This window comes from Ascidiella aspersa, chromosome 8 (assembly GCF_963924565.1).
Source record: "Ascidiella aspersa chromosome 8, kaAscAspe10.2, whole genome shotgun sequence".
Classification (NCBI taxonomy): domain Eukaryota; kingdom Metazoa; phylum Chordata; class Ascidiacea; order Phlebobranchia; family Ascidiidae; genus Ascidiella; species Ascidiella aspersa.
This window is the reverse complement of record NC_139454.1, coordinates 16,805,733-16,832,431: the sequence shown is the minus strand read 5'-3', so window position 1 is coordinate 16,832,431 and position 26,699 is coordinate 16,805,733. Positions and strand designations below refer to the sequence as shown.

Sequence of the window (26,699 nt, the reverse complement as noted above, 5' to 3'; positions counted from 1 at the left end):
GGAAGCAGCATTCAATCGGATGGCGTGTTATAAATTACCACATTTATCTGCGTGACTGTGAAACATTTAATTGTTCGTCTTCGCAAACTAAAATTTTACATTTAGTTAAAACAAAATTGCAAATAATGAGTGCTTATTTGAATAAAACGACTTCATACCCAATGGTTATAAGCACGTCAAACATCTTTTACGTAACGAAAACCAGTGACATATGTCAATAGGGAACCACTCACTAACGTAAAACCTTAAGTTATATGGCTGAAAACAGTTTTGAAACAGATGGCCCTTTCGTTATCGTTTGAGCATTTTTGCAAGGTCAGTTAGGTTTAATACTGAAAAGGTGTATTGGATGTAAAAGAGCACTTGTACCAAAGTTAAAATGAACAACGACAGATATATTTTATTGCGAATCCGTTTAAAACCAAAAACTTTTATGTTTCGCTATTTTGCTAGTTGGGCCCACAACTTAGCACTATCTGACACATTTTTAATCTCGACGAGCAACTTAACAGGACAACATTTGCATAATTCACAAGTTACACATGTTTAGCGCTCTGAGCACTGTCTATGCGCTTTTCTAATATAAAAGCTCTGGCTCCATAATGCAGAATATTATATTTAAAAATCACAAAGAAAAATAAATTAGTGATTAACACAAAACTTAAGGCAAATACAAATACCACATAATTTTGTTATGTTTATACACACCCTGTTTCTGAATTTTAAATGATAGCGGACGTGAACAGCCACAAGTAATTTTACTGCTCAAACGTCTTTTATACGACATTTTGAAAAAAAGCTACATGTTACTCCAAATCTACTTGCGAATTTGTAGTTGTTTAGAAAGGGCCATAGTTTCCAATTTTTGAAATTTTTTATTTTTTTGAAAATCCAAACTTTTTGTTTGGAAGTTGATTATGGTTTAAAATATATTTCTGACTAAACAAATTTTGCATTTCATTTTCTTTACTTTAACACAATCGGAAAAAGTACACACTACACAGTTATACGTCTTTTTAGTAAGATTTATTAAGACGATGGATAGAAGCGCGCTTTAAATCACAGTAGGCTAAAGGGCGATAACACAATTATTTCAAAATAATAAAATGCCTAGTATTAATGTCTACGAATTATTATCAGCGATTACAATGCTATATGAAAATATTTACAATGTTTTAGCAACCAACCTTCAACACACAGGTCATTATGCATACAGAATTGAATAAATTTAAAAAAATATGGACGACGATAAATAAAGTTCGTCACAGGGCCCAACACATAGGCGTAGCCAGGGGGGATGAGGGGCCATGCCCCCAAAAAAAATTTATAAAAATTTATTCTTAATAATTTTTTTTTTAGCATTTATGAGCAGTACCATAACATTCGATCACAGACATACAACACCTTTAATTGTCATGCATTGTTACGTCACAAACGATATAGTTAATATTACGTTTGCTATACATTAACGTAGTTTTACTACTTTTAGACAGTTTTTGCTCTTTTAATGGTTTTGGGTATCGCGTTTAACACTTATTCAGTTGCTGCTCGAAAAGGTTTGTTAGCATTGTTTTTGTGTTCGTTACAGGAGTTAATACAATGACGAAAGCTAGACAAAAAAGTCTAAATTTTTGGCCCCCCCAAAAAAATTTTCGGCTGGCTAAGCCACTGCGCCGACATCAGAATATTTCGCTAGGCGGGTTTAGTATATCAGGTTATTAGGTTCATTGGATGTGTTGCTAGTCAAGGTCTGAAATCAAATCTCAGTATTTTAAAATTAACATGTGATTTCGTTGAGAATCGTATTCGTTGTTAATTCGTTAGCTTTTTTATGTTGGCAAACGAGATGAATAAATCGATATCTATGTTAGCTACTTGAACTGCTTTGGGTTGGTGTGACGCCTTTCTTTCTTTGCTGATTAAACCAGTAAAGTTGTTACCGGTCTTCAGTCATGTCAGTGGTTTTCATAGTCGGACTCCTTTTGATCTAATAACGTAAACAGTTATAATGTTAATAATATATTAATATGGATTATATTATGTAATTGCACTCGACCGGTTCGAAAGTTAGGTTTTGGTTATCCATCAACTGGTAAATGATTATTATAAATATTATCTTCAGATCACACCCTGACCACCGTATTGATTACTTTTAAGTGTCTAACGAAAAGCTGAATTTTAAAACGAAAATGTGCGATAAAACACATAACCTAATATTAGACAATATAAACGCACCCATTTACAAACTAATTGGTAAAATACATTCAAATAAATCAAAACAAATATTTAACCCAGGAAGGTGACAAGAAACATTAAAAAAATGGGTATGTAAGCACTAGGCAGTGATGAAAAATTGTTTTTTCAAAATATTTCCCAACAAAAAATGTGTAACGGGCATTTAATTATTTAATTGCCTTTTTACAACACAGTCGAAACAGCTCGGTGTACTTAAGTTGGCCTGAAAACATGTTAAGTACAAGTCTTCAAACCTTCAAGTTTTATCTCCCCTAAACCAGCAACGACGGGGTTCATCCAAGTGGACTTTCGAGTGTCCCCCAACCTTGCCCCGATCGGCGTGTAAATGTTAAAGGCCACATCGATGACATCATTCAACGTCATGGCCGTCTTGGATCGTGTTTTCGTCTGTCTGCGGGCCAGCTCTCGACTCTACGACACACGAAAGTCGCTTAAGGCACAGATAGCATGTAAATAGTTTACTGTACAACATACACTGCACACTGCACAGTGCACATGCATTATTTCCCAAATGAACTTCTACGTTTGGTGAATGAATGTCGTATTATATTTTATCTATCCATGCGTGAATAGTGACAATTGACATTTTAATCACTGGAAATATCGGAAACGGCCAGCGTACCTCTTCGATACTTGCTTGTCCCACCAAAAAATAATAGTTTGTTTTGAATTAACGATTAAGTGTTGCATGTCATACATTACGTCGAGTTATCAAAGACTCCTTAAATTTAAACAAGACATTGCAGATTTGTTACCGTACCTTAAATTTTTGCATAACTTTCAAATAATTGGTGTCGACTGAAATCAACAGGAACTCATAGTACCTTACGTGCGGAATCCCAAGCTTCATCGATCTCAATTTGACTCGGGTAAAGCTCGCAGTCGGTAAAGAAGGCGCGTAGTTCGCTGGATTCCATCTCGTTCCAAAATTCGCGCTTCCTAAACATCCTTTCGAATTCTACCGACAAAAGAAAAACACAATTTTAGATACAAATTGAACTCATTCATGTAATGAGCGATAATAATTGAAATAATATTGTTTCTAGTGCGTTTTGACCTAAAGATGAAAAAGTAATTTTAACCGATGTATAAAAACATAACTATTCGCCTGATTCGGTTGACATTTTCCTATTGTGCCGAATTTAAACGTTTTAGTAAAAACCTAGATTTTAAAAGTATAAAACTTTAATTGTATGCATACTACATCTCTGATCCCAGTAACTTGAAAATTCATCAAAAGTGAAGGACAACGAGGGCTTCATCTTTCCGTGTCGTTCTTGTGTTGTCTTCAGAACATTTCTGTATTCGGCAACTGCTGTTTCAAGATCGGTCCCGTGCTTCTCAACCTAAACGCAACGGTAAACCGGTGATAAAAATAGGTAAACAATTGAACATTTAACAAAAATATAATATAAATAAAACAAGTCGGTGTTAATTTAAGATTTTTTATGGCAAAAAAAAAGTTGAATACCCGCCTTGCATAGCAAATATGGATGGTACCAGAATTTGTGTGGAAACATTTTTAAAGATATCGTCGTATGTTATACCGTGACGTCAAGGTTTAATTGACAACTTTTAATAAAAAAAAGACGTGGTGCACGTCTTGGGCACATAAAAAAGATTCGCTAGAATTATTTTGTCTTTTTGGAAAAAAAATTGCACCTTGGAGAAATTCTGGGCTGAAAAACCGCTGAAAAAAAGTAATTCAAATACACCGTTATCACCTTGTTCATGTGTTTATATTCAAAATGTAGAAATATGCCATTCATGCCAGGCGAAAGAAATTTATTATTGTAAATTAGTCATTAGAGAATGGCATGCTACGCAGTACGGGCAAAAATGACCATCCCGCCACATTCTTTAATGTATTTAAAAGTGTTCACTTACACATTTGTGCACTACATCGAATGATAACATCGGATTTCCTATGGTTACTCGTTTTGGACGTCCCGATATGACTGATGACATAACTTGTGACGTCATCTTATGGGTTCCGGTCTTTGGATAAATTCAAGCAGCACAAGTAGTGTAATTATATTGTATAGGTCTTGGTCCATATGCTACCAGCTCGTATCAATACCTTTTTTATACCGGTTACTTTACGGATTCCTTATGAGTAGGGTGATTATAGGTGGGCAAAAGTGCCCTTTTCATGAAAAATGATATATTGCTTTCAAAACGTTAAATATTACGCGACGGAAATCATAAAGCAGTGTTGTACACGTAACTTTTACCAGTCCACTGGGCCAACAGGAGTAGGGCTTGAGCTATGAAAAAATGCAAAAAAATTCGTAAAATGACATGGTTGACATTTGTTAAAACATTTTTAGTATCATTTCAAGCCAATCTAGAGGACGTGTCCGCAAAAATTTTTCGGGGGGAGTACCCCCGGACACCCCCAATATTTCGGCTCGCTACGATCGCCTGCGGTCTATGTTTCCCTTACCAAAAAAGTCGCCCCCCTGCCGTGAAATCGTTCCGGCGTCCCTGGTTATGCGCATTTCTACTAGCCAGTTTTTTTGAAGTTTAAATAAACGTTCATATTTGGGGTAAAAAAGCTTTTATGATTAAAAAGAATTGGTTCGGTTACGAAACTTTGGCACGGGAAGAAGTTATAAGATAAAAATTGGCACGCCGGTATTTTTGAGTTGGACACCCCTGATTTAAACAGATAATCACTTGATTAATCTTTCTAATAGTACGCGAAACGAGAAAAAACCTAATTGCTCCGCGGGCCACAAATTAATCAAACAACAAAGGACCTGGATTTTGACAATCCTGATTTAACGCACCTATCATCCTGCCAATGTTTTACTCACCCATTGTACCCTTTTATCCCTAAGGAGGTAATATCGCCCATTTTGAGAATCACTGTTGCAAAGCACACGGTTGAAAATGCAACTCTATGTAGGTGCCACCAACAATTTGCCCTAGTTTGCAAACCTTCGTTTTAAGGCCGGCCAGCTGTCGACGCACAAACCATCCCCTCGCGTGTCGTTGGATTTCCAAGGCGCTATCCTGAATAAGCTCTCGGTCTGGGAGATCAGGTTCCGGGTGAAAAACCTAAACGAGAATTTCCGTTCTTTTAATGAGTTTTGAGAAACTGGAACATGAATTAATAGACTGTCCCCTTAACGCGTTTGTTTCAAACTCATGCTTTGCTTATATGATTAACTGCAAAACACTTAGGTACACCATGCACGTATCTGTAATGTAGCTTAGTAATGAATGTCACAGTCATATAGAAACAAGTGCAGTTCCAAATCTCGCGAAAAATTCTTAACCATTTGTCTTTAATTTATTCACTTTTACCTCACCTCATAAACAACGCTGTGGGGCCCAACGTGATTAAGACGACGCTGATCGCGTCTTTTTGTCGCTCGCAGATGACTGTTGGATTCTCGCATTCGTTCCTTCCTTCGTTCTTTCTTTTCTTGCAACATAGCTTAGAAAAGCATAAAATTAAAAAAATATTTTATAAAGTTTGTCAAACTAATTTGGTCTGCTGCAGCAGAAAAGTGTCCTCTTGATTGTATTATATTTTTAAATTTATGATAACTTAATTAAATAAGATACAAATTTTGGAAACTATGACGCAAACTAAAAACAAATGACAAAAACACAAATATCAGAAATTAGATAGATAGACCTTTGAAAAAAAATTAACCTCAAGAAAGCAGATTCCGAATCACCTATAGTTTTCACAAAAATTACCTTTATAAGATTTTGCCCATTCCACGGACTCGCGACTTAGCCCGGGGAGTTTTCTGGCGGCCTGGGTGCGCGCCAAATGTCCCCGGTACGCCCGCTGCATTTTCACGGCGGCCTCTTTCTCATTTTCACGCGCTTCCTGCTTTATAGAGTTGCGTTCGCCAACGCTATCACCCTTTTCTATAAAACGCAATGGTTTAAATTTCGCCAAGGCAAACAGTTACCGCTACATGATTCAATAATCTTTAGTACATTTGGTTTGATTTGAACAAGTAAAAAGTAATGGTTTACACATCTTCTTGATCATTACGAAATTTGTTAACAGCGTCCGTTGCCATACAATAATAAACGAACAAACAAACAAATATGTTATACGTTATACTATTCTTTTACACTGGAGCTGAGTAAAGCGTGCTATAGGGCGAGCTGGACTTGAATCGGTTTAACCGCTGCCTTATTGTTTAAAAAAGTCGTGGTCTATCAGCTGTTTATTGTTTACTTCTAGTTGGATTGTAGGCTGGTAAAATTATTGGCATATAAACGATGAACGGTGTACTTAGATGCATTACAAAAAGGCAACAGTGGAACCATTTGGCTACATTTTTAGTGTGCAACCACATTTTATCGCTAAAAAGCGCAAATTTCAGAGAAAGATTGGGTTCATCCATTTTGCAATAAACAAAAAGAAGGTGCGCTTATTTTTCTTGTTAAAACATTTTAATAGGTTACTTAATGATTTGTATTTGTAATTGACTATTATCGCCTCGAAAAATATATGTGAGAAGAAGATTTTATAAAGCTTTTCGCATGACGAATAATGTTTCCGACGGTTGGTCGAAAAATATACAAGCTTTGCCGAAAAATATACAAACAAATCATCAAAATGCGGATACAAGAACAACGGGTGAATTGCTTGCTGTTACAAAAAGGTAGTTTTGTTTATCATTTTATACTACACAAATTGTTTTACTACCGAATATATTTGCAAACAATACGCATTTTCTCTTAAATTTTGTCAACTTCGAACGGCTGTTTTACAATCGCATCATCATTTTATAGAATGTAGCATGAGCCGATCGTGCGTATGCAGGATCACCCATAAGAGGTATAAAGGACGTTGGGAAGCACTTTGACCGCTAGTTTTGCAACTCCCGCCAAAGAGAAGTGAAACGAAATAGCGTCAGATTTAAAATATTTTTTTCAGCGTTGTTAGGCAGGGCCTTAAATATTGATCAGAAGCACGTGGTTATCCAAGCGAATAGTAATCCTGGATTGTTTTTTTTTTTATTTTAAACTATAATTGGTCTGTATAAATTTTAAATTATTAAATGGAAAGTATTATTGGCATTGATTATGCCCGGTATAATTCTACTGTGGTAGACATAGGGAAGTGTGGATACTAACCCTGTCGAACCCTCTACGTTTTTGCAAGCTTTCACTGAACCGCTGATATTCAAGTCTCGCTTTCTTCCTCTATTTTGTAACCTATTAACTTAACATTCAGTAACTGCTATTAGGCCGTTACAGCTATACCGCAACTTACCCTGGTGGGAAACCGATATAAAGCGCAACTTAATCTTATTTAGTTTTGCTCTCGTTGCCTTTAAAACCAGTCATGTTTGGACAACTTGCCTATTGTAACGACAATAAGAAGAATGTTCCCAGTAAACGATAATAAGCTTTATCCGGCTGCATATGAACGGATTATGTGTGCATTTTAGAGGTATCCCACTATTTATTTGTTGTTTTTTGTAGTCACTAATGATTTTTTTAGTAAGTACATTAGTTTTAGCTTTACACTTACACGGCCTATGGGCAATTAAATGCAAATTATACTCAACTCAACTCCAGTAAAATTACGCTTGTTTCTACAGTAGCCAAACCTACAGATTAACACGTGGGCATCAAACCTTGGGAATTAAAAATCGCCTGGACGTCGACGCTTCTTTGGATCTGCTTATGTCTAGTGCTGGCAACCATTTCAACGAACGGATCGCGGACCTCTCCTTCTACGGGAATAGGACGACCCGAAGCAGGCCGAGAGAGCGAGTTGACTGCCGCTATTTCTTCGAAAGTAATGATGCGGGAACTTTCTTTGAGTTCAGTTGCGGCGGATTGTGTTTCCACCGTTGTTTCCTGGTCATCATGAACGATTTGTTTATCGGCAGGAACATCGGCAGATAAATGGCTTGTCGTTTCTTCTATATAACTATTTTCGCGTTTGTGATTTTCTTTCCCTTCACTTTTCCCACTAACAGATCCCTCGTCGAAATCGTGACCTTGTTGATCTGTTAGATTGTCGTCCTGGATTATTTCGTGCCTTTTCTCGGGGGTGGTTTGCTGAAGCTCAAAAGCACTTTCGTTTGACAGTAATTTCGCTTCGCCCAACTTTCCATCATTTTGCGTTTTCACCACTTTCTCCATTGGCTGCACTGACACTTCACTTTCATCTTCCTCTTCCACGATTGCATCTTCTTTCATCGACTCCTTACCCTCCGCCAGCTGCCTTTCGACCCTCCTCGCTGAAGTGATGACGATTTTTAAGCCGCACTTGTCGATCGAGTATTCCCGCTCGCTTTCCGACTGAGAAACGTATGACGACCTCTCGGAGAAACTCCCCTCCTCATCCTTCTCCTCCTCATTTGGTGCCAACTCGCTGCTCGTGTCGTCTTCATCTTCTGTTTCATTTCGAGAAAAGTCGTCTGTTGGAGTTCCTTCTTGGTCGGCGAGGTTTTGTGATTGCAGGTTAAGTTTGAAGTTCTCATTTGACATTTCTTTCTCGGAATCGTCCGAATTTATTTCGTGTTGATGTTCATCTACACTTTGAACGGGTTCACCTGGATCTATAACTTCGTCTTCAGTATCAAGCTGTTCAACTTTTGTTGACATGAACTTGTTCGTGGTTGAGTTATGTTTGATTTCTGAGACTTTGGCAAAATGTTGTTGAGTCTCGATAAGGCCGTCTTCTTCGTTGCCTTCAAATTTTCCTGATTCTTGACCGTCCTGTGCAGAGGAGTTAACCTCTTTATTCAATTTTTCAACAAAATCACTTTTCTCTGAATGATTTTCCTCGTAAACGATAGTTTCATCAGTAGACTCATTTTCTTGAGTATCTTTCACTTCTTTTTCAGTTGATATATCTGTTCGCTCTAATACTTTGTCACTTTCCTTTTGTATTTCGGCACCAACAATTACATCATGTTTCGTTTTAAAATTTACACGATGCTCAGTTTCATCTTCGAGACAATGCTCCTGTAAATTGTGAGCTTCGATCTGCTGCTTGGGTTTGTCGTTTTTTAGGTCTTCGTTGACATTTTCCTCAGTTAATCCCATGTCATCCTCGGATGACAAATCCCGTGTAGAGATTGGCGACATCGTAGACCTCAAGCTGGTGCTCTCCGGCGAAACGGGATCTTTCGTTAAATCGTCGCTGACGTCAGCTGGAACCTCACCAATTATTTCTTCGGTTTCTTCTTGTCGATGACTCAACAGTGGATCGGACCTAACAAAAAATTGTTTCATTTAATCATTTAAAATAGCAACATTTTTTAAGAGTTCTCAATTGTTTTTATGAGAGGTAGACAGAGAGTTTTTCTCGTAAGCTTTTTGAAGAAAAATCACTTTAAAAATGTTAAAAAAGATTTATTTTATTTTAATACTATTACGGGGTTTGCCGGTGATATTATACAAAATACTTTTCTACCTAGATTTTAAATATGTCTGGTGGTCATGATCTCTGACCAAGTTTAATGTAAATAATCATGTAAGAATAAAAGCTTAGTTTGTTCATTCAATATCCTCACAGGAGCTTTAACACAATGCCATGTGGTGAAAATATGCGGTCAAATTGTGCAAGTAAATTAATTTTCGAAATTTTAGATTTTCAAAATAGATTTTGAATCGTCTTTATTTTAAGTTTGATTACTAGCTGTTGCACTGAACATGTGATAATAGAAATCTCCTTGACCCTTGCAAGCTGATAAATGTCGACCTTAATTCGCGATCAGTAATCGGTAGAATAATCGAGCAAAGCTAGCAATTCAGGTCAGACCCTATTAAAAGATCTTATAATTAGGGCCATTTTTATTTTAACCTAAAAAAAAAAATTTTAACTTTATTTTTATCAAATTTTAACTTTATTTTAACCTAACGAAATTGCTTATTTGTAGAGGCCACAGTTCCTCTTTAAATTGATGCCAGTTGCCCAAACATAATATTTTGTCGATTTCAGACCCAAACGTGATATTTTGTCGCAAAGTCAAGTTCTTTTATGAATTTTAAAAGTGCATCGTTTTTATGGCGATAGATTAAGCTTGCTTAGGCATTTTTGTATTACAGCATGTCAGCAGGCTGTTCCTAAAATTCAAACTGTTGATCTTCGAAAAGACCACGTTTATGAAGAGGAGGTACTGCTGATCCAAGTGGGCATTTTGACATATTTCCTGCCTTTATGTGTTAATATGGTTTAATTGTGTCACACTTCCTGATTTACAATGCTTCCACGACGATATTTACATAAACTACTCTCCAGAAACACAAAAACTTTGTCAAAAGCCATAATTTGACAAATTTTGACTTTATTAATAAATTTTAACTTTATTGTAAATTTTAACTTTATTTTAACCTATAAACTTTTTAGTAACAGTCCCCTAGGTGCTGAAAACAACTTTATTCTTTGATTCGTGGACAGACATGGGCCTTAAAAAAATTTAACTTTATTGACTTTTGCGGGCCCTACTTATAATACATACATATCTATATATATAAGGTGGGCAAAAAGTAGGCTTAGAGTTATTAAACTTGCATTGAATGGCCACCACGCTCACCTGGCCTGACACCAATGGATTTCTTTCTTTTTTTGGATGTTGTAAAGAACAAGGTGTATAAAAAGAACCCCAAAATATTAAATTTACTTTTAGACCCAAATACTAATTTTTAGACCTAAATACTAAAAACTTAACTGTAAGTCTATTTTTGGCCAACTCTGTTATATATATTATATATATACGTCAGCAAGGGCATCGTCAGTATATCTTATTCAAATAGAATGGATAACTTTGCCAGATTATTCTGCTGTCATTGCTAGCTGGTAAGAATAATTAAACCGATTCGCGAGTTTGTTGCGCCCACGTGGCCGAAGGAGAGCAATGCTACCTCGCCGAAATGGAAAACTCGATATCGTCTCTCGGCGATCTTTCTGCAAAAGCATTAGCGTTGGTCGAGGAAAGGCGCTCATCCGAATAAGACCGTTCGTCGGAGGAGTCCAAGTTGGCGGCACGACTAACCAGGTCTGCGTAAGTGGTTGCGCCGCCATTGTAGTGATTTTGACCTTCCAGCCCTTCGAGTGGTCCTCCTGAAAAGAACAGCAAACGTGTTGAGAAATGAAGTCAACCTAATTGGCAGCGTTAAACGTAAATATAGGTAAAGTTTTCAACACGTTAAAATATTAGTAAACAACCAATCTCGTGATACAAAACATTGACAAAAACGCATTGCTGGTAAATCCCTGGCGTGTCTCGAAATTAAATTATGCACACCTGAAAGCCAGTGTGAGAGCCAGTTATCTTCACCCGTAGCACTTGCTGCCGCTGAGTCCTTCTCTTTGGCAAGGCTGTGATAATCTGCACAGAATAAATTTAAAATGCTTTTAAAGCCAGTTTTTTTTACATACGTCTATGTATGATCAATTGATCAAGTAATATTACTTAAATTTTGCAAAATACCCTATAATACGTATATTGCTAATAGGCAGGCAACCGTGCTGCGAGACAAGACGCAGAATATAGTTAAATGACATAACTTTATACTATTTACATTTCCCTTACCTTTTAGTAGGGGTGATTGCCAAGTTTTAATGTTATTGTTTTGTAGAATCGTGCCGCAAGCCAAAAGAGTTTGAGAACCACTGTTCTACCGACTGAGTTACTCTATACGGCGTATAATTCATCTACGCAGGATCAGTATCTCAGACATACTAATACTAGTAAAAAACCTTCGGTCTACAGAAAAATTAGATAGCAGAATATGCACAATGTGTAACGCGTATTTATATGATGAATAACGGACTAACGGTACAAGAATGACAAAAAATATTTGTTTAGGGTCGTTACCAAGTGTGCGAAATATATTCCGACTGTTCAAATATCACAAGTTCACCACTCTGATGGTAACAAGTAAAAACGTTTGATAACATTAATGTAATGATTTGAGGTATTTTCTTGCTGCTTTACAGTAGAGAAACTTGTCCAGCTTTAATAGGCTAAAAAATGTTGTTATAATTTAAACCAAACTAATAATTGTAGTACAAATGATTTAATTTGATACATTTAGAATTTTCAAAAAAATTCTATTTGATAAAACCATGAACTAGCGTGATGGACCGGTTTCTGCACAGTTAAAACTTAATAACGCCAATTTTACGAGCCTCTACTTATGTATTTCGATAATGGTTAAAATTTGTTTACCATATTTCAACTACATGCGTTTTTGACCTAAAAATATTTGCTGTAGAGAATTTAGGAGAGCCAATCTATAATAAAGTAACAAACGATTAACTGTCAATAACGTTATGAAAAGAGGCTTCCTGTGTTGCGAAACCGTACTAAAAAGTAGCTCACGATCCTAAACAGAACCTATATTAGTAACTAATTTTATGTTTTAAAAATAGTAAAAATGTTTTAATTTGCTTTGCGGTGATATTTTTATCGCCGAATAAAGTATTCGATGCTATAGCTTGGACTGTTAAAACAGAATACAGTAGGGAGCAAAATAAAAAAAAGTAATTTAGACAAGTATCGCCATTCTGGCCTTATGTATCCTGATAATAACCTAAAATATCTGTGTATTGCAAAGATAAAAATAACTGTATTTCAATGAAGCTTGACTGGCTTGAGGTTTGCCTAAATGTGTTGTAACGTTTGATTTGGGAATCCGGCATTGAACTAAAATTGAACAACTAAACAAGTGTGCAACGAAACAGGCAAAAAAGTCAAATAGACAGAGCTTTTGCGAAAGCAATGCGAACCCAATTTTTTGGGATTTCTAAGCAACCAAAGCAAATAAGATTAAATTTGAAAGATTGAAACACACAACATCGGCCAAACCTCGACTGCAATCTCAGTCTTAGAATGTTTATTGTTTATATAAAAAATACATAATATCTGTCTAATTTTCATTCGTTAGACGGCTTCCTGTTAGCTTTATGTAGCGGATCGTACTCAGGAAATGGCCACAAAGGCAAATAATAAGGGCTAACTTTTACCTATACCTTCTAAGCTAAGCGCGTCTTCGATGTCATATTCCAAGGAGTTAGGGTCGTATCGCTTGTCCGCTGCCAACGCCACAGCAGCTGTTGTTCCACAGTACACTCCACCTGGAAGTATGGAAGCTTGATTAAGCTCAAGGTATGTTGTGGTAGAGGGAATTATTTCATACAGCGGTTATGCGCACAGCAAAAGTTAAGAGGTTGTGAAGTTAGGTCCGACATTTTAAAAAGGTTTGTTTTACAGTCAAGGTTTACTTCAGCTTGGCACGTTTTTAGTTAACGTTGGCAAAAGCTTTATTTCCCAAAAACATCTAAATTTTTGAATGGCTGCATTTATGAGATCATCAAAAATTGATGACTCATGATAGATGGCGCAAAAACACACACTTTTCCGTTTAATACTAGCCAAACTTCTGCACTTACCAGGTGGCGCGTAGGCTGTGGTTTCCAGGTCGCTTGGTACGTGCATTGGCGCCACAATGTTCATAAACGAAATCTGTGGAAGGGGAACAGCGACCTCAGGCGGCGGAGGGGGAGGTTGAGGAACGTGTCGAGTTCTTTTCTTACCGCCTGAAGAAAAAAGGGAAATATCGAATGAAATTCACATTAATTAATTTTTCAATGCTTTTTGGTAACGTTTGCTGAGACAGTATAGCTTGAACCCTTTAAAATTTTATATTGCGTAATCCATTGTTCAGACATTCCTCAGTCTCCCATTCTAAAAAACAGTGGGTCTCTGCTTGTGAGTAAAATACCGGGCTTGTTTTTAAAATTAGTTATGTATGTTCTTCAGTTGACACGATGGATGGCAAAAAAGCGAGAGAAACGAAATGAAATGATTTTTAACATTACACATTAATTGTGAAATGCTTGTCCAAGGATAGAAAATAGTTAAAGCCTTTGGGTCGTTACCCCTGTGGAAACGCAGCTGGGACATGATTCAGAAACTATATCGTGGTTCATTAGCTATTCAACGTTATTACTGGAGTTAACAACAAAACTGTTATTGTGCACTAACTTTTTTGTCCAAAAATAACGAAAAATATTCAAACATTTCAGCGATAAATAGTTTAACTAACTATGGGACACTTTTCCAGCCTAAAACATAAAACACGGCTGTATAATCCTTACCAAGTGAGGATTCTAGTCAATTATATTCAGTTTTGTAAACTTGTGTGATTCTTGTTACATGCGAATCGTATTTCCGAGCATAAATATTCTACAACCATTCACACACAATGGCCTTAATAACTATGGGTGCATCCGAACCACGAATAGAAAGACGTAAGAAGATGAAGTTTCTTGTTATTATTAGCAAGCAATTGAATGAGTGGTTGGTGCAGTGCAAAATTGTTTCTGGAACTTGTACTTCAATTAGAAAAGGCGCAGCTTAAATTAGCTCGATTACCTGGTGGCCTCACAGGCAAGCTGCCACCGGCTCTCTGCTTTGCGCGAAGCTGGGCCACGTACGAGCTAGCCGAGGAACGACCGGAATTTAATCGATCTTTTTTCCTTGCAACAGATCTGAAAGAAAACGCCAGAATTAGACTTGTTAGCATTTCAATGGTTTGAGACGAGAAGAAAAAAAAAGAAAAAATCGGTTAATTACAATGGTCAACAATTTTACTATATTTTTAGAGATACAAAGTTTTACTTTTGATATTTTAAACATTTAAGATGTATCCGACTCCTAAACTGCATTTATTTTGCTCAGCAAATCACATTTTCATTGTTTAATGTCAGTTTTGTTTTAAATGAAAAACAAATTGAAAAAAATACACATCTATGAAGCATCACGCTTGAATGTCTATAGCTCCAGCATTTAGCTTTCTCTTTTTACACCGTACTTCACATTACGACTTAACCCGATTGCGTTCCGGTAATAGCATTTTTTAACTATTTGGAGTAACACAAAGGCCGCTCACTTTCGTTTGTTTGGCGCCTTTTTCCTGCTTCTTTAAAGTTTCTTGTAACGCAAACATTCCGACTAACGGATAAATCTCGAAACATATACAGATATACTGTATCAAAACCTAATTTAAAATGTTAATGTTATAAAAACTAGATGTGCTAGAAAATGCATAAGGACAGTTTCAGAAACAGAGCCAAAAATATTTTACTATTACTTAATCCTGTTAAAAATTATTGCTGTTGACCACTGAAATTAAAGTGGTTATTTAATCTAGTCGACATAACCTTACAAATCTATCAAACACTTTAAAACACAAAAAAATACAGTTGCTTACCAAGTCATTAAAAACAGGCAAAACATAAAATGTTTACATGGAAAAAATTTGTTGAAAAATCACTAACCCAGTATAAAGTAATCTATTTTAAATAAAAGGGAATCGCTTTGACGCCAAGTAGCTATTGGCTTTTCAAACTTTTTTTCAAAGCGAGTGTGTTTGTGTTACCTGACTCTCATGGACTCTGCCACGCTACGGTGAAGCAACGTTCCGGTCGAGTGGTGACTGGCTGCACCCATCGACTTGGCCACCTCCGATTGGGCGGGGTAAGAGCCCCAGGAAGCGGCGGTTCGGGGTCTGCTGGGTCCACGGGAAGTCCCCATGCTGCGTTGGTGCTGGACATACTCTACGTAGGGCTCGCGGTCTGCGTTGTTAGGATAGGCGGATTGCCGGTATACCGCTGTGACTGTTGGCGTGAAAAAAATATTTTTTTATCGTTAAGCAAGTTCGGCATTGTTCCTATAATAGTTTTGGGGTTATTACAGTTTAAAAGTTGTATGTTAAAAACATATCATACTATTTGCTCTTAATTTCTAAAACGGTGATTCACATAAAACACTTCTAGAACAATTAGAATCAAAATACCTAAATTAAGCATCGAGTTTCTTAGCTTAAGCTATAAGGTTATACTTATTTGTTTTAAGTAAATAATGTACTATCTGCGTATGAAAGACGGAATATATAGTTTTAACAGTAAATATAGGTTTTTACATTTTTGTATAACAGATGTCGGTTTACCTCCTGTGATGAAGCGTGGATCAGACTGAGGTCTCGTCGAGGGCCTGGGGCTTACCACGCTGGAAAATATACTTTTAGCGGAGACGGGGCGAACGGGCGACGCTAAAAAAAAAATAGATTAAAAACCAACAAACATTTTAAGGACAAAATCGGCACACAAGCCTTACAAAATATAAACGCCATAAACTAAATTTAACAATAATTTATGTGATGATAAATAAGAGGCCAAAGCACACAATTGCCTAAGTTAATGCAAATTTACCTCGAGCCGACTCGGCATTGGGAGTTTTACTAAGCACAGGTCGCATCAATTCCTCGTAATTTGTTTCCTGAATGGAGTACAAAAAACAAGAGTTATTTCACGGTTAGGAAATTTTCGAACTAAGACCAAAACGCAAAACCGTTCACGTTTTTATAATTTGCCGGCGAACTATTAAATACAGTTGTGTGCTGGGCAGAATTATTTTTTACGTAAAAAACGTGGGAATAAAACCTATAACGTTGGGTAAATAAACGGAAAAGCAAAATCTTATCTAACAAACTTGGTGTTTATTATATACCTTTACCGAAATCGCAAACTACTTTTAATTTCAATAACCGTAAGCAAATACCAACCTCGACATGCGAGTTTTCCGTCTGTGGTCTCGATGCTTGGTTCAATGGAATGAGAACCTTGTGTTGCAGGGTGTCGCCATCGTGAAGGGCCAGCACCATGCCTGAAGCGCACTTTGGCAGCGCTTCGTGCATCGGTGATGTTATGGGTATCATGGGGTAGCGCCAGCCGTGCTGCGGGGCCGAAAGGACCTTGCAACAATTTTAATATATATATAGCGCAGTGCTCCACAACCGTTTTTGGCGATACACTAACAAGGTTCAAATATTTTCGCAGCACATCCATGTAAATATGTGTACATGGATAAACATCCGAAGGGGCGATTTGTACTCACACTTTAAAAAGGTGGGAATTCTGCCTGAAAACGTTAAAGGCCAGAGACTTAAAACGTAGATTTCATTCCTATAAAATGCATTATATCAGTTCTTCTTGGTGTCTTATTACTTTAGTCGAGAGGAATTTAAAATTGTTAAATTTAATATGGTAGATAGATATTGTTGCTTTAGGAGGGGTTATTCGTTTTTGCGTTGTAAGTTTTGTCAATACAACGGAGATAAAAGCCTTTTAAGGTGCTTGAGAAACGTTTTTGTATGAACAATGTTTCACAAAAAATAAAATTATTAAAGGCAAATTTTCTCGCGCAAACTATATTTTCACTTCTTAATTCGTCGTAAACAATCGGAAGACACTTAGTTTTGTCCTATTTTACTTTCACATTCACATGACATTTTGACTTGCAACAACATGCCTCCTAAAGTCACAAGTTTTTGACGTCACGCTATGACGCATTTAGTGACGTCATACACTTGAACAACCACAAAGAAACTTCTGGATCTGGTGATGGATTAAAAGCGCCTCGATTTTAAGCTTTAAAAGTACAACGAAGTAAATTACCGAATCAATCTTTATGCGGTTTAAACTATACGAACTTTGCTCAAAAAGCCGAGTGAATATTTTAAAACGATTCTTCTTAGCAGAAATACTGGTCGTCTGTTGCCTTACTTTTCCCGCTTACCTGATCTTTTATGTTGTTCATTTGCTTTCCTGCAGATTCGACCACGCCGAACATAGATGCCACATTTACGTCTACATTGGCGGGCTGGACGATGGTCATTTTGTCCGATGGTGGATGCGGAAAAACTGTGCTCGGATTCCTGTTGCATTGTAAACAATAAAACTCGAAGTTTGAAAACACAAACAATTAAAATTTGATTATATATTATTATACACCATGTACAATTACATGTATTTTACTTTACTTATAGGAACTAACGATGCCAATATTGGCAAAATATATATTCCTTTAAAAAATGTCTGATATTGCTTTCACTCGGTTTAAAATTTGAGTTTTAATTGAGTCTTGTTTATATACGCGCCAGCATAACAGCGATCGACAAGCAGAAACCTGCTTCAAATGGTTTTGGATTCCATAAAGATACGCCCTTATATTGCATTGTATTGTTGAAAAAAATCGCCTTGTATAAAATTGTTAAGTTTGAATTTAAAAGATTAAATTTGGTCATTTTTTACAGTTCAGGCAGTTTGCCCAACGACTAACCTTTTCGCATTTGAGTTTCTGTGATCAAGCGATTTAACAGAACCAGCCAATCGGGCCGGGGCAGACGACGATCTTGCCGAATCACCCCCGGTTGAGGGGGATTCGTTGTCGATCATGGTGGCCTGGACATCCCTGTCTAGAAATTCCTCCAATGACATCTCGTTAAAGGCGGCCATTTCGTTCTTAAAAATAGTTAACAAGCTGTTAAAGTCCGGCAAATTGTTGCCACAACCTATTTTTTTACTTTTTTTCACGTGACACACAAGGTGGATGTCATTGAGACATTAAAATTGCAATCGTAAGGAAATTTGATTTGGGGGAGAATAAAACAGATCACAGATGAACATTTAAAATGCAACAGTTTAAGCGCAGTGCTCATTGAGTAACGCAAACGTATCTTATATACATAGGATATGTAAATATTTATATAAAAAGCAAATGTGTTGAAATATAGCAATCGAATTGAATTTCAATATATTTATCGAAATTAAAAACCGTTTTTTATCGTATTTAAAACGTTTTTATTTTACAGTTTAGTTAAATTTCCAAACAAGTACAGTTTGCTAATAGTTTTCCAAGTTTACGCGACAAAGGACTCACATGGTCGGCATTTTCGTGGCAACGCGCTGGCTCTTGTTGATGAAGGTCGGAGGCGGTCCGACGCACCACGCTCTCGGTCGCGTTTTCGGGAAACTCCAGAAAGTGCTGGCGCGTGGCGTGTTTGTGACGTACGTACTGACGCATGAACGCCTCCTGTTGGGTGGCGTGCTGTGACCAAAATTTTGCGACATTATTGTAACTATTGTCTCTTATCACTCACTCAGTCTTGCAAGAAAACAAGAGAAACGAAGTTTAAAAAGTGCATTTGTCGAACGACATATTCAGTGAAAAACAACGGTTGAAAAATCAGCCAACTGCATGAAACCCAAAAAGCCGAGATCTTATCGCTTCTGTCGACCAACCCCGAGAGTATCACCGACCTGATGTCCGTACACGTGCGCCCAGCTATTCTGTCAAACGCATTGACGCAATATATCAAACCATAGTTGACTGTAGTGGTGTAAAAATTTAGGCCAAGTGTATACAAAGAGCAACAGGGATAGGGTTTGTAATGTATTTAAATTACAATCCAACGAGTGCAACCAAAATAAAAAATAATTTTTAAAGTGTATGTGGTGTATAATTTTGTATTGTATAGTCTTAAAAAGTCGCAGTCATATAGCTTACGAAATCATAAAACATGACTGGATGTAGCAACGATCAAAAAAATAATATTTCACTAGGTTAACCGTTCCTAGTGATAATTATACCAGAAGTTTGACCAGTGCTGTTGTGAAGCAGTGCCAATGCTGTTGGGTGTAGCAAAAGGCCTTGTAAGATTATTTACCCGGTATTTTTTTTAGTTGTTTTCAACTAATTGAGGCGCAATTTGACGCGACATTAGAAGACATTGCGTCAAAGTTTTAAACTGCAAGTGTTCTCCTGTACCATTTGGTACCACAATCAAAATAACTCTATATCCGATTATCGGAAAAGACCAATTGGCTTACAAAAGGTCAGAAACGTGATTTTCAGAACGAACGTGATGTCAGAAAGCTATGTGCAGTACTTGTCTCGCGAGTGTAGTTGAAATGACAGGGATTTGTAAAATAAAATGCGTTTTTAGTAACGTTTAGTTTGCTAGCTTAAATTTAGAAAGAAAGTTTTGTTACTTCGGTATTTTTAGAGCACATGTTCAAATCTACGAAACGCATTCTGTAAGAAAAAGTTTCACAGACATGTGTGACTCAGTTTCGCCCCTCGATAGCAAAGACAGTTAAATATGATGACAAGAAAACTATTCATTTTAAAAAGTTTAAATGTCAATGACTTTAGGGACTTCTGGTCAAGCTATGTTAAAAAATATTTAAACCCGTCAGAACCTTCTGGTTTGCTTATGTTTATGAGGCTTCATAACGAATACCAAGTTGATAAGGGGAAGAAAGAACGTAAATGCAAACAATCTCAACTACAATTCTATAGTTTAAACTTTTAAAAATACCAATTTAAGGTTTTGCAGAGTTATTATTGTTCAACGCAGATTAAGTATTTCCATAAGAAGCCTAAAATTATTAAAACAATTATTTCACTAGATCTGATTGGGCTTAAAATTGTTTTTCCGGTGTAAAACAATTGCTTAAATTACGTAAGTACTTTATAGATTTAATCACGGTGAGGGTGTTGCAAGTAATTATATATTAACCAAGAATGCCAAAAAAGTACTAAAAACTAATTACCAAAGCACCATTATAAAGGTTTGCCCGGCTCTACAAGAGAATTCAATGGAGAAACATTAGCGAAAACCTCTTAGGACAATTGCCAATACACAATTGAGCGCGGTACTTAAATAACTCGTTGAAAGCGAACGGGTAAAGGCCAATTGTAATCCTTTCCATTTGATATGCGTAGGCACGCCGAAGCAATTATTGTTCAAAGGGCTTTCCACAACAAAAGCTAGCAACGATAACAGTATAGCTTTGTGTTGGTTTGGCTTTCTCATTATTCTGATTTCGCCATTTCACTGTTGGATACCACAATTCAAAAAATCAGTTACCGGAAAAGAACAAAATGTATTTGTAAGACAAATTAAGCAATATTATTAAACGGCAAATGTGAAAAGCCATGTTTATATTATTGGATTTTGTGGGTATTTAATTCGACAATAGGCGGATTTATCCATACTTACATTTATGAAACGGAATAGGAAAAAAATATTAATTGTTTTTATTCAATCAAGTTTGTGTGTGCGCGCGTGCGGTGTGTGTGTGCGTTTGTGTATCTCTGTTTGGGGCATTTCATGATAAACATGAAGGTTTCCGGAGACGCGTTTTACCTGTAAGCAATATTCCTTAAACATGACGAGATTAGCGATTCTTTGCGGATCTGTTATCATTTCTGTCCTCTTGGATGTGGAAGGGTCAGATGTGGACTCTGACGGTAGAACGATGTTGATCTTTTTTACTTTCGAGTCGCTTCTATCGTCTGGTGCTTCCTTCTGTTTGTGTATGAGCTGTGTGAGCGGGATCGGTGACAGCTTGGCCCAGGAAAGCTCGTGTTTCACCTAAAGACAAATCGTTTTTTAAATGTTTTTATGACCTTTGGCCAATCAGCATGATACACATGCCGTAACGGAAAACTGGATGCTGCCTCACAAAGTTACTTTTTTACGTTGCGTTACAAAACTCGTCTTTTTAACAATGGAACACAGTCACACACCGCTGTAAAACAGAAACGTTTAACATGTTCAATATAATAATATACACCATATTTTAGTACACATAGTTTACCATTTGAATCTTCAACTAACAGACATGTTCGTTTATTTTATGACATTTTTAGCCTTCGATGTATGCGCTTATTGATGACAGAATCCAGTATACGTAATTAACCGAATATTTGACAAATTTACCCGTCCAAGCAATGTCGGTTCCCTATTTGAGTGACACTTTAACATCGCAGCATATAGGCAAAAGCATGATGACCATTTTTTAAATGTGTTTGACGATCGCGAACAGGTGCTAAACTACCTTAGACCAGGTGGTCAAAAGTAAAGTCGAATCATACTAACATCTGCATTCAAAATGGCGAATTAACTGACCATCGAAACTGACACGTACCATAAAACATAGTTGGTGTTCAGTTGCCAGTGAGCCTACCATTCTTAGGTACACAATAAACAAGTCAAATAAGTCAACTTACGTCTTGGATGGCACTCTGTGGCCTTGCTTTAGTTTCAGGTTTCAGGCCCAACTGCAAGGTCATGTCCCTTTCTCCGCTGGCTCCGTTTTGTTCCGTCGACGATTTCGCGTAAGGTTTAAGTCGAGGTGGAGCGGTCATTGGCCGATTAAGCCGCTCTATTCGGTTGCCGCCAAAGTGCTCGTTGTCGATCATTTCGCGAGCAAAGTCCATGTCCTCCTGGTAGTTACCCTAGACAAAAACGTTTACTGTCCAAACCTTTTAAAATTTTAACCGGGCTTGTAAGATTTTTCATGCCTAAAAAAATTACAAAAAAATAATTAATGAAATTACACTGAAATCAAAACATCCCAATTTCCTTTCTTCCATACCAATTTAGCTACGGTTAAAATTGTTCAATGGGTGATTCATATCGTATGGGAAAGAAAGTCTTTTCTAGATACAACAACAAAAAAACTTAGGAAGGTAGCTAAAATCTTTTAGCGCAGCGTTGGGATAGTTTGACCAACCTAAATAGATAATTCCAAAATTTTAAATTTACAGCCCGGTTAAACTAGTATTGTAAAATGCCTTGTAACTTTAGAAAATCAATAAAAGTTTGTAAATACAAAATTTGTCTTAAGTCATATTATGGGTAAATGCCAAAAATCATTAAATTATAATTGCCTATATTTACTTTGAGTCTATGCCCCCCTTTCTTGCCTAGTTAAATGCAAAAAAACATTCGCGCTTCGTCCAATTGTTTGGGAGCGCTATGGTATGTTTTGCTTATCTTGGACTAAACATTTTAGCACAAATGAATATTTTGTTCACCAGAATGTTTAATGTGTCACATTTCTTCTAAGAAAAACGTTGTTTCAATAAAAGCCAAATGCACGGAATTTTCTCTTGAGCTTGGTGCAAATGCTTTGCTGCAATCTTCTTGAAATGGGGGTAAGTCGAACTTCAGTTGTAAATTAAAGCAAGAGTTGGATAGAAAACAGGAAGTTTTTGAAAATAATTGTATCTTGGCTCCAATTCATGACACAACTTTGTGACGTCATTTATGATAAGTGTTTATGACACCCCATCCCCATGGAAAACCCTAGATCCATCACTGTCTTTAAGATGTTCCTTAGGACCAGATTTTTAATTTTTTTAAACAAATATGCACAGTTAATGCTAGTTGAGTAAATGGGGAGGTAAATACCTTATCATACAAGGTTGCAGAGTCAATGCTGGTAAGATCCTGTGTTGGACTTGGTGCAAACATGGAAGATCCGCTGCCAAAATGTTTACTTGATGCCGCTTCCTTTTGCAACTCTTGCAACTGCTTTAGATGGCCAGCAATTGTCTAAATAAATTCAACTCCATAAAATATTTTACAACAAGAAGGAAACCATCTTGAAAGTAAGGAGTCAAGTAGCAAAAAGCACAGAACTGATTTTCAACAGAACATTTTATTTATTTTACACAATATTTATCATAGAGCCAATATTTTTAAAAAATTGCTGGTTTTTGTACTACAATTGCTCTTTCGCAAATGGTATTTCAAAATTTTGGCTTTATTGTGGAAAATAAATAAAAAGAAACATAAACAACAAATGCTTTGTATATTTGCTACTTTATTTAATTTGTACAAAACTTGATATACATAAAAATGATTTAATTTGGCATAATATATTTATTTTATCATGCATTTTACTTTTATTATTGCATTAGGTTGTTGCATATTTGATCTAGCAGCTTTCAACTTTGTTTTGTTTTTATTCGCCATCTTAATCTTCTTTTTATGAATCTCTTCGGATATTTTTCGAGCTGATTGGAAGTACTAAAAAAATAGTAAAAATTAACATTGAATTGGAATAAGAGTAACGTTCTTCCTAATTGGCAAACACTAACACGCTTAAACCAAGGGTGTAGGGTGGACTCAGGACTCCAGTAAGTCTGTACATAAAACAAGACAAATTTTAAATTTAAGTTCTTTTTTCAATTAGCTTCTTTTTTTTTATCCAGAGCATTTTTAAACAGATCTGCAGCCCTGATTTAAAAGATATGCATTAAACTATATTCCAACTTCAATGATATTTATCAACAGAACATGATTGAAAAACACTTTTTACAATATCTGTGGGATGACTGTAAAGTATTTTTCATATGGAAGAACATACACTTCTTTTCTTATTGTATTATAAACTTATTAACCACATACACCATCTGACTTAAGCAGCACATGCTTGTTAGATTGAAACCAAAGGTAGACTTTTTGTAAAGCAAAGAGCTGCTGTTGAGCAGCAGATATTGACTCTGCACTTGAAGATGAGTTAATGGAAACCTCCAAAAGCATTTTTTCCAACACAGAGAAAAAAACTTGGTCTTGGGTCTTCTGGTTTCTTATGTTTTTTCTACCTGTAAAACGAAGTCTTTTCAGTTGGAAATTAAAAAATTAAAAACGACTAAGGTCATATCAACAGATAAAATGTCTGCATTTCAATTATTTTTTTAGCCTAATTGTTGTTGGGCATTTTATTTTAACAAGAACCAAACTGTTATTAGGATTTTTCAACTTGTTTCTACAGAATTCTTTTTTACATATATTAATTATTTAATATTACTGTCTTTAATTTTATAATTAAACTGACTATTATTTTATATACTCTAATACTATGAAGTAAAAATTATCTTACAGCAGTAACTGTAACAAGTTTTTTATGACCACATCAGATTTGGCATAAATTAATTGTTTTTTTACCCTAATGATGTAATTTGAATAAATTAAAATACCCAAAACTATGAAGGCAATAAAATAAAAACATTTTCCTCTTAAAACATGTTTACCTGTTAAAGCTTTAACAGCCAATTCCTCCTTAAACCGCTGCAAATTGTTGACCATGACTTGGAACTCAGTAACTTGCATTAGGCGGCTTTTTTTAAGTATTTTTAACTCTTTATCAGGCCCCAACATTTTAGATATGTTGTATCCAAATCACATTGGTCGAACAATACACATTGCACTAAACAGGATGATGAATACCACATTAAAAGGATAATGAATATCAGTTTTATTTTTTTGCTCAAAATTTTTTAAAGCAATTTAATTTAGTGTTTTCCCAACTCTATAGTAATTTTACCATTTGAAAGATTTTATTGCTAAAATTTCAATAATAGCATAAAGTGCGTTATTAACACACATATGTGTGAATTTTTCATTAAATACATGATATGGTACTGTGGATCCCCTTCTATGAGGTTGCTTGTACTAACAGATTGAGCAAGCATTGGCGCATGGTTGTTTTTCGACTCGTTCCCTTCTGAGCCTGCATAGCTCAGTTGGTAGAGCGACGGTCCCGGCTTGACCGAAAGTCGTGAGTTCGAACCTCACTGCAGGCTAGTTGTTTTTCTAGTCTGCTCTGCTTGCATCATAGATCAACAGATTCGGTGAGTCTGCGATGGCTTTCGGTGTACTAATTATATGTAAGCCGTAGTCGTTGGTCAAAAAGCAGCTTCGTAGGGCTAGATCTAGTGTTCTGCAATCACAATAAAAAATCGGTAACATTTTGGCAGGTTTAGGTACCAAAGGTCAACCCAGCACTGCACACAAAAAACCTAAATAAATGGTTTAGTTGTTAAACATATGTATAAGAAGAGCTTTGAAAAGAACTTCTAAACTGATCTAAAAAGTGCAAAATAATAAGAGACAAGCATGGCAATGTTTTCATAATTCAACCAACAGTTTTTTGCGAAGCAGGGTTGCCAGCAGAAATTCATAAACCTTGATTGCCATTGTAAAATCCTATATTTTGCAGGGAAAAACCTAGAATGCATATTAATTTTAGTTTGAAGTATTTCTCGCTTGTAACCTTTCTAATGTGAACTCTAAAGCTCAGAAATATAACAAATAAACTCATGAAAACATCTCTAAATACTGCTAGTTTAAAAGAAGTAACGCTAAACAAAATACAAGTCGTTGAGAAAAAATCTTTATACCCTGCTACCTTCAAAATATGATTTAACCTTCAAAAAATGTTTGCGGGGCTATATTGATGTCTAGTATGAGCTTTTTACGATCGTGGAGCACATTTTTAATTTAAAACAATATTTAGCATGTCATATTTATTTTTTAACATGTCCTTTGATATCTATTCTAATTATTCCAGATACAATGCTATTCTAGTAATTTATTAAATAGTCAAAAATCATAGATTTTCTTATTTTAAAGAAAACAGCCTAGAAATATAGATGAACTCTAAATCCTAGAAGTAGGTGGAAAAACCTAGCGCGCTGGCAAGTGTAAGCACCGGACTGGCAGAATGAAAGTAATAGCGTTGGGTGCCTAACAACTTTATAAGTTTCTGGTATTTTCGGTGTTTTGCACCACCTCGCGGAAAAAAGTTGTCATACTTCAAACCACCACGACATGGCAAAAGTAGCCTAAAAAGTTTGACGGACAAACACTATCTACCACTAAAAACCGCCATAAAATAGAACTAATTGTGTTGACTCCATTTATCTCAACGCGTATATTCTAGTCCAGTAGTTCTAAAACAGTGATTCTCAACCGCGGCTCTCAGAGCCGCATGCGGCTCTCACTAACGGAGT

The 26,699-nt window shown here is 36.2% G+C and overlaps 1 protein-coding gene and 1 non-coding gene across 2 annotated transcripts; one reads left to right on the top strand and one right to left on the bottom strand.

Moving 5' to 3' along the window:
- Positions 1 to 1,018: 1,018 nt before the first annotated feature.
- On the bottom strand, positions 1,019 to 26,384 carry LOC146136357 (uncharacterized). The gene is made up of 26 exons (XM_083396214.1): positions 24,939 to 26,384; positions 24,313 to 24,509; positions 23,806 to 23,931; positions 23,311 to 23,454; positions 22,125 to 22,352; positions 21,259 to 21,486; positions 18,987 to 19,154; positions 18,387 to 18,568; positions 17,844 to 17,982; positions 16,831 to 17,019; positions 16,478 to 16,544; positions 16,216 to 16,317; positions 15,646 to 15,883; positions 14,640 to 14,755; positions 13,655 to 13,801; positions 13,229 to 13,339; positions 11,505 to 11,588; positions 11,122 to 11,320; positions 7,878 to 9,469; positions 5,971 to 6,147; positions 5,574 to 5,701; positions 5,200 to 5,319; positions 3,458 to 3,602; positions 3,081 to 3,214; positions 2,490 to 2,667; positions 1,019 to 1,987 (listed from the first exon to the last, which is right to left on the bottom strand). Exons 1-26 carry the CDS (start codon positions 25,063 to 25,065, stop codon positions 1,956 to 1,958), a joined length of 5,298 nt encoding a protein of 1,765 aa, XP_083252340.1. The 5' UTR covers positions 25,066 to 26,384; the 3' UTR covers positions 1,019 to 1,955.
- Trnar-ccg (transfer RNA arginine (anticodon CCG)) lies at positions 25,416 to 25,490 on the top strand. Its single transcript is given in 2 exon segments — positions 25,416 to 25,451; positions 25,456 to 25,490. It is a non-coding gene; the product is annotated as a tRNA-Arg (tRNA).
- Positions 26,385 to 26,699: the final 315 nt, after the last annotated feature.

Excerpts from the sequence above, each read along its gene's own strand:
- LOC146136357 (XM_083396214.1), bottom strand. The coding sequence starts at position 25,065 with ATGTTGGGGCCTGATAAAGAGTTAAAAATACTTAAAAAAAGCCGCCTA. Across the intron at positions 17,020-17,843 it reads TGAACAACATAAAAGATCAG|GTCCTTTCGGCCCCGCAGCA; the intron begins GTAAGCGGGAAA and ends AATTGTTGCAAG. Across the intron at positions 1,988-2,489 it reads AGGGGAGATAAAACTTGAAG|ATCAAAAGGAGTCCGACTAT; the intron begins GTTTGAAGACTT and ends TTACGTTATTAG.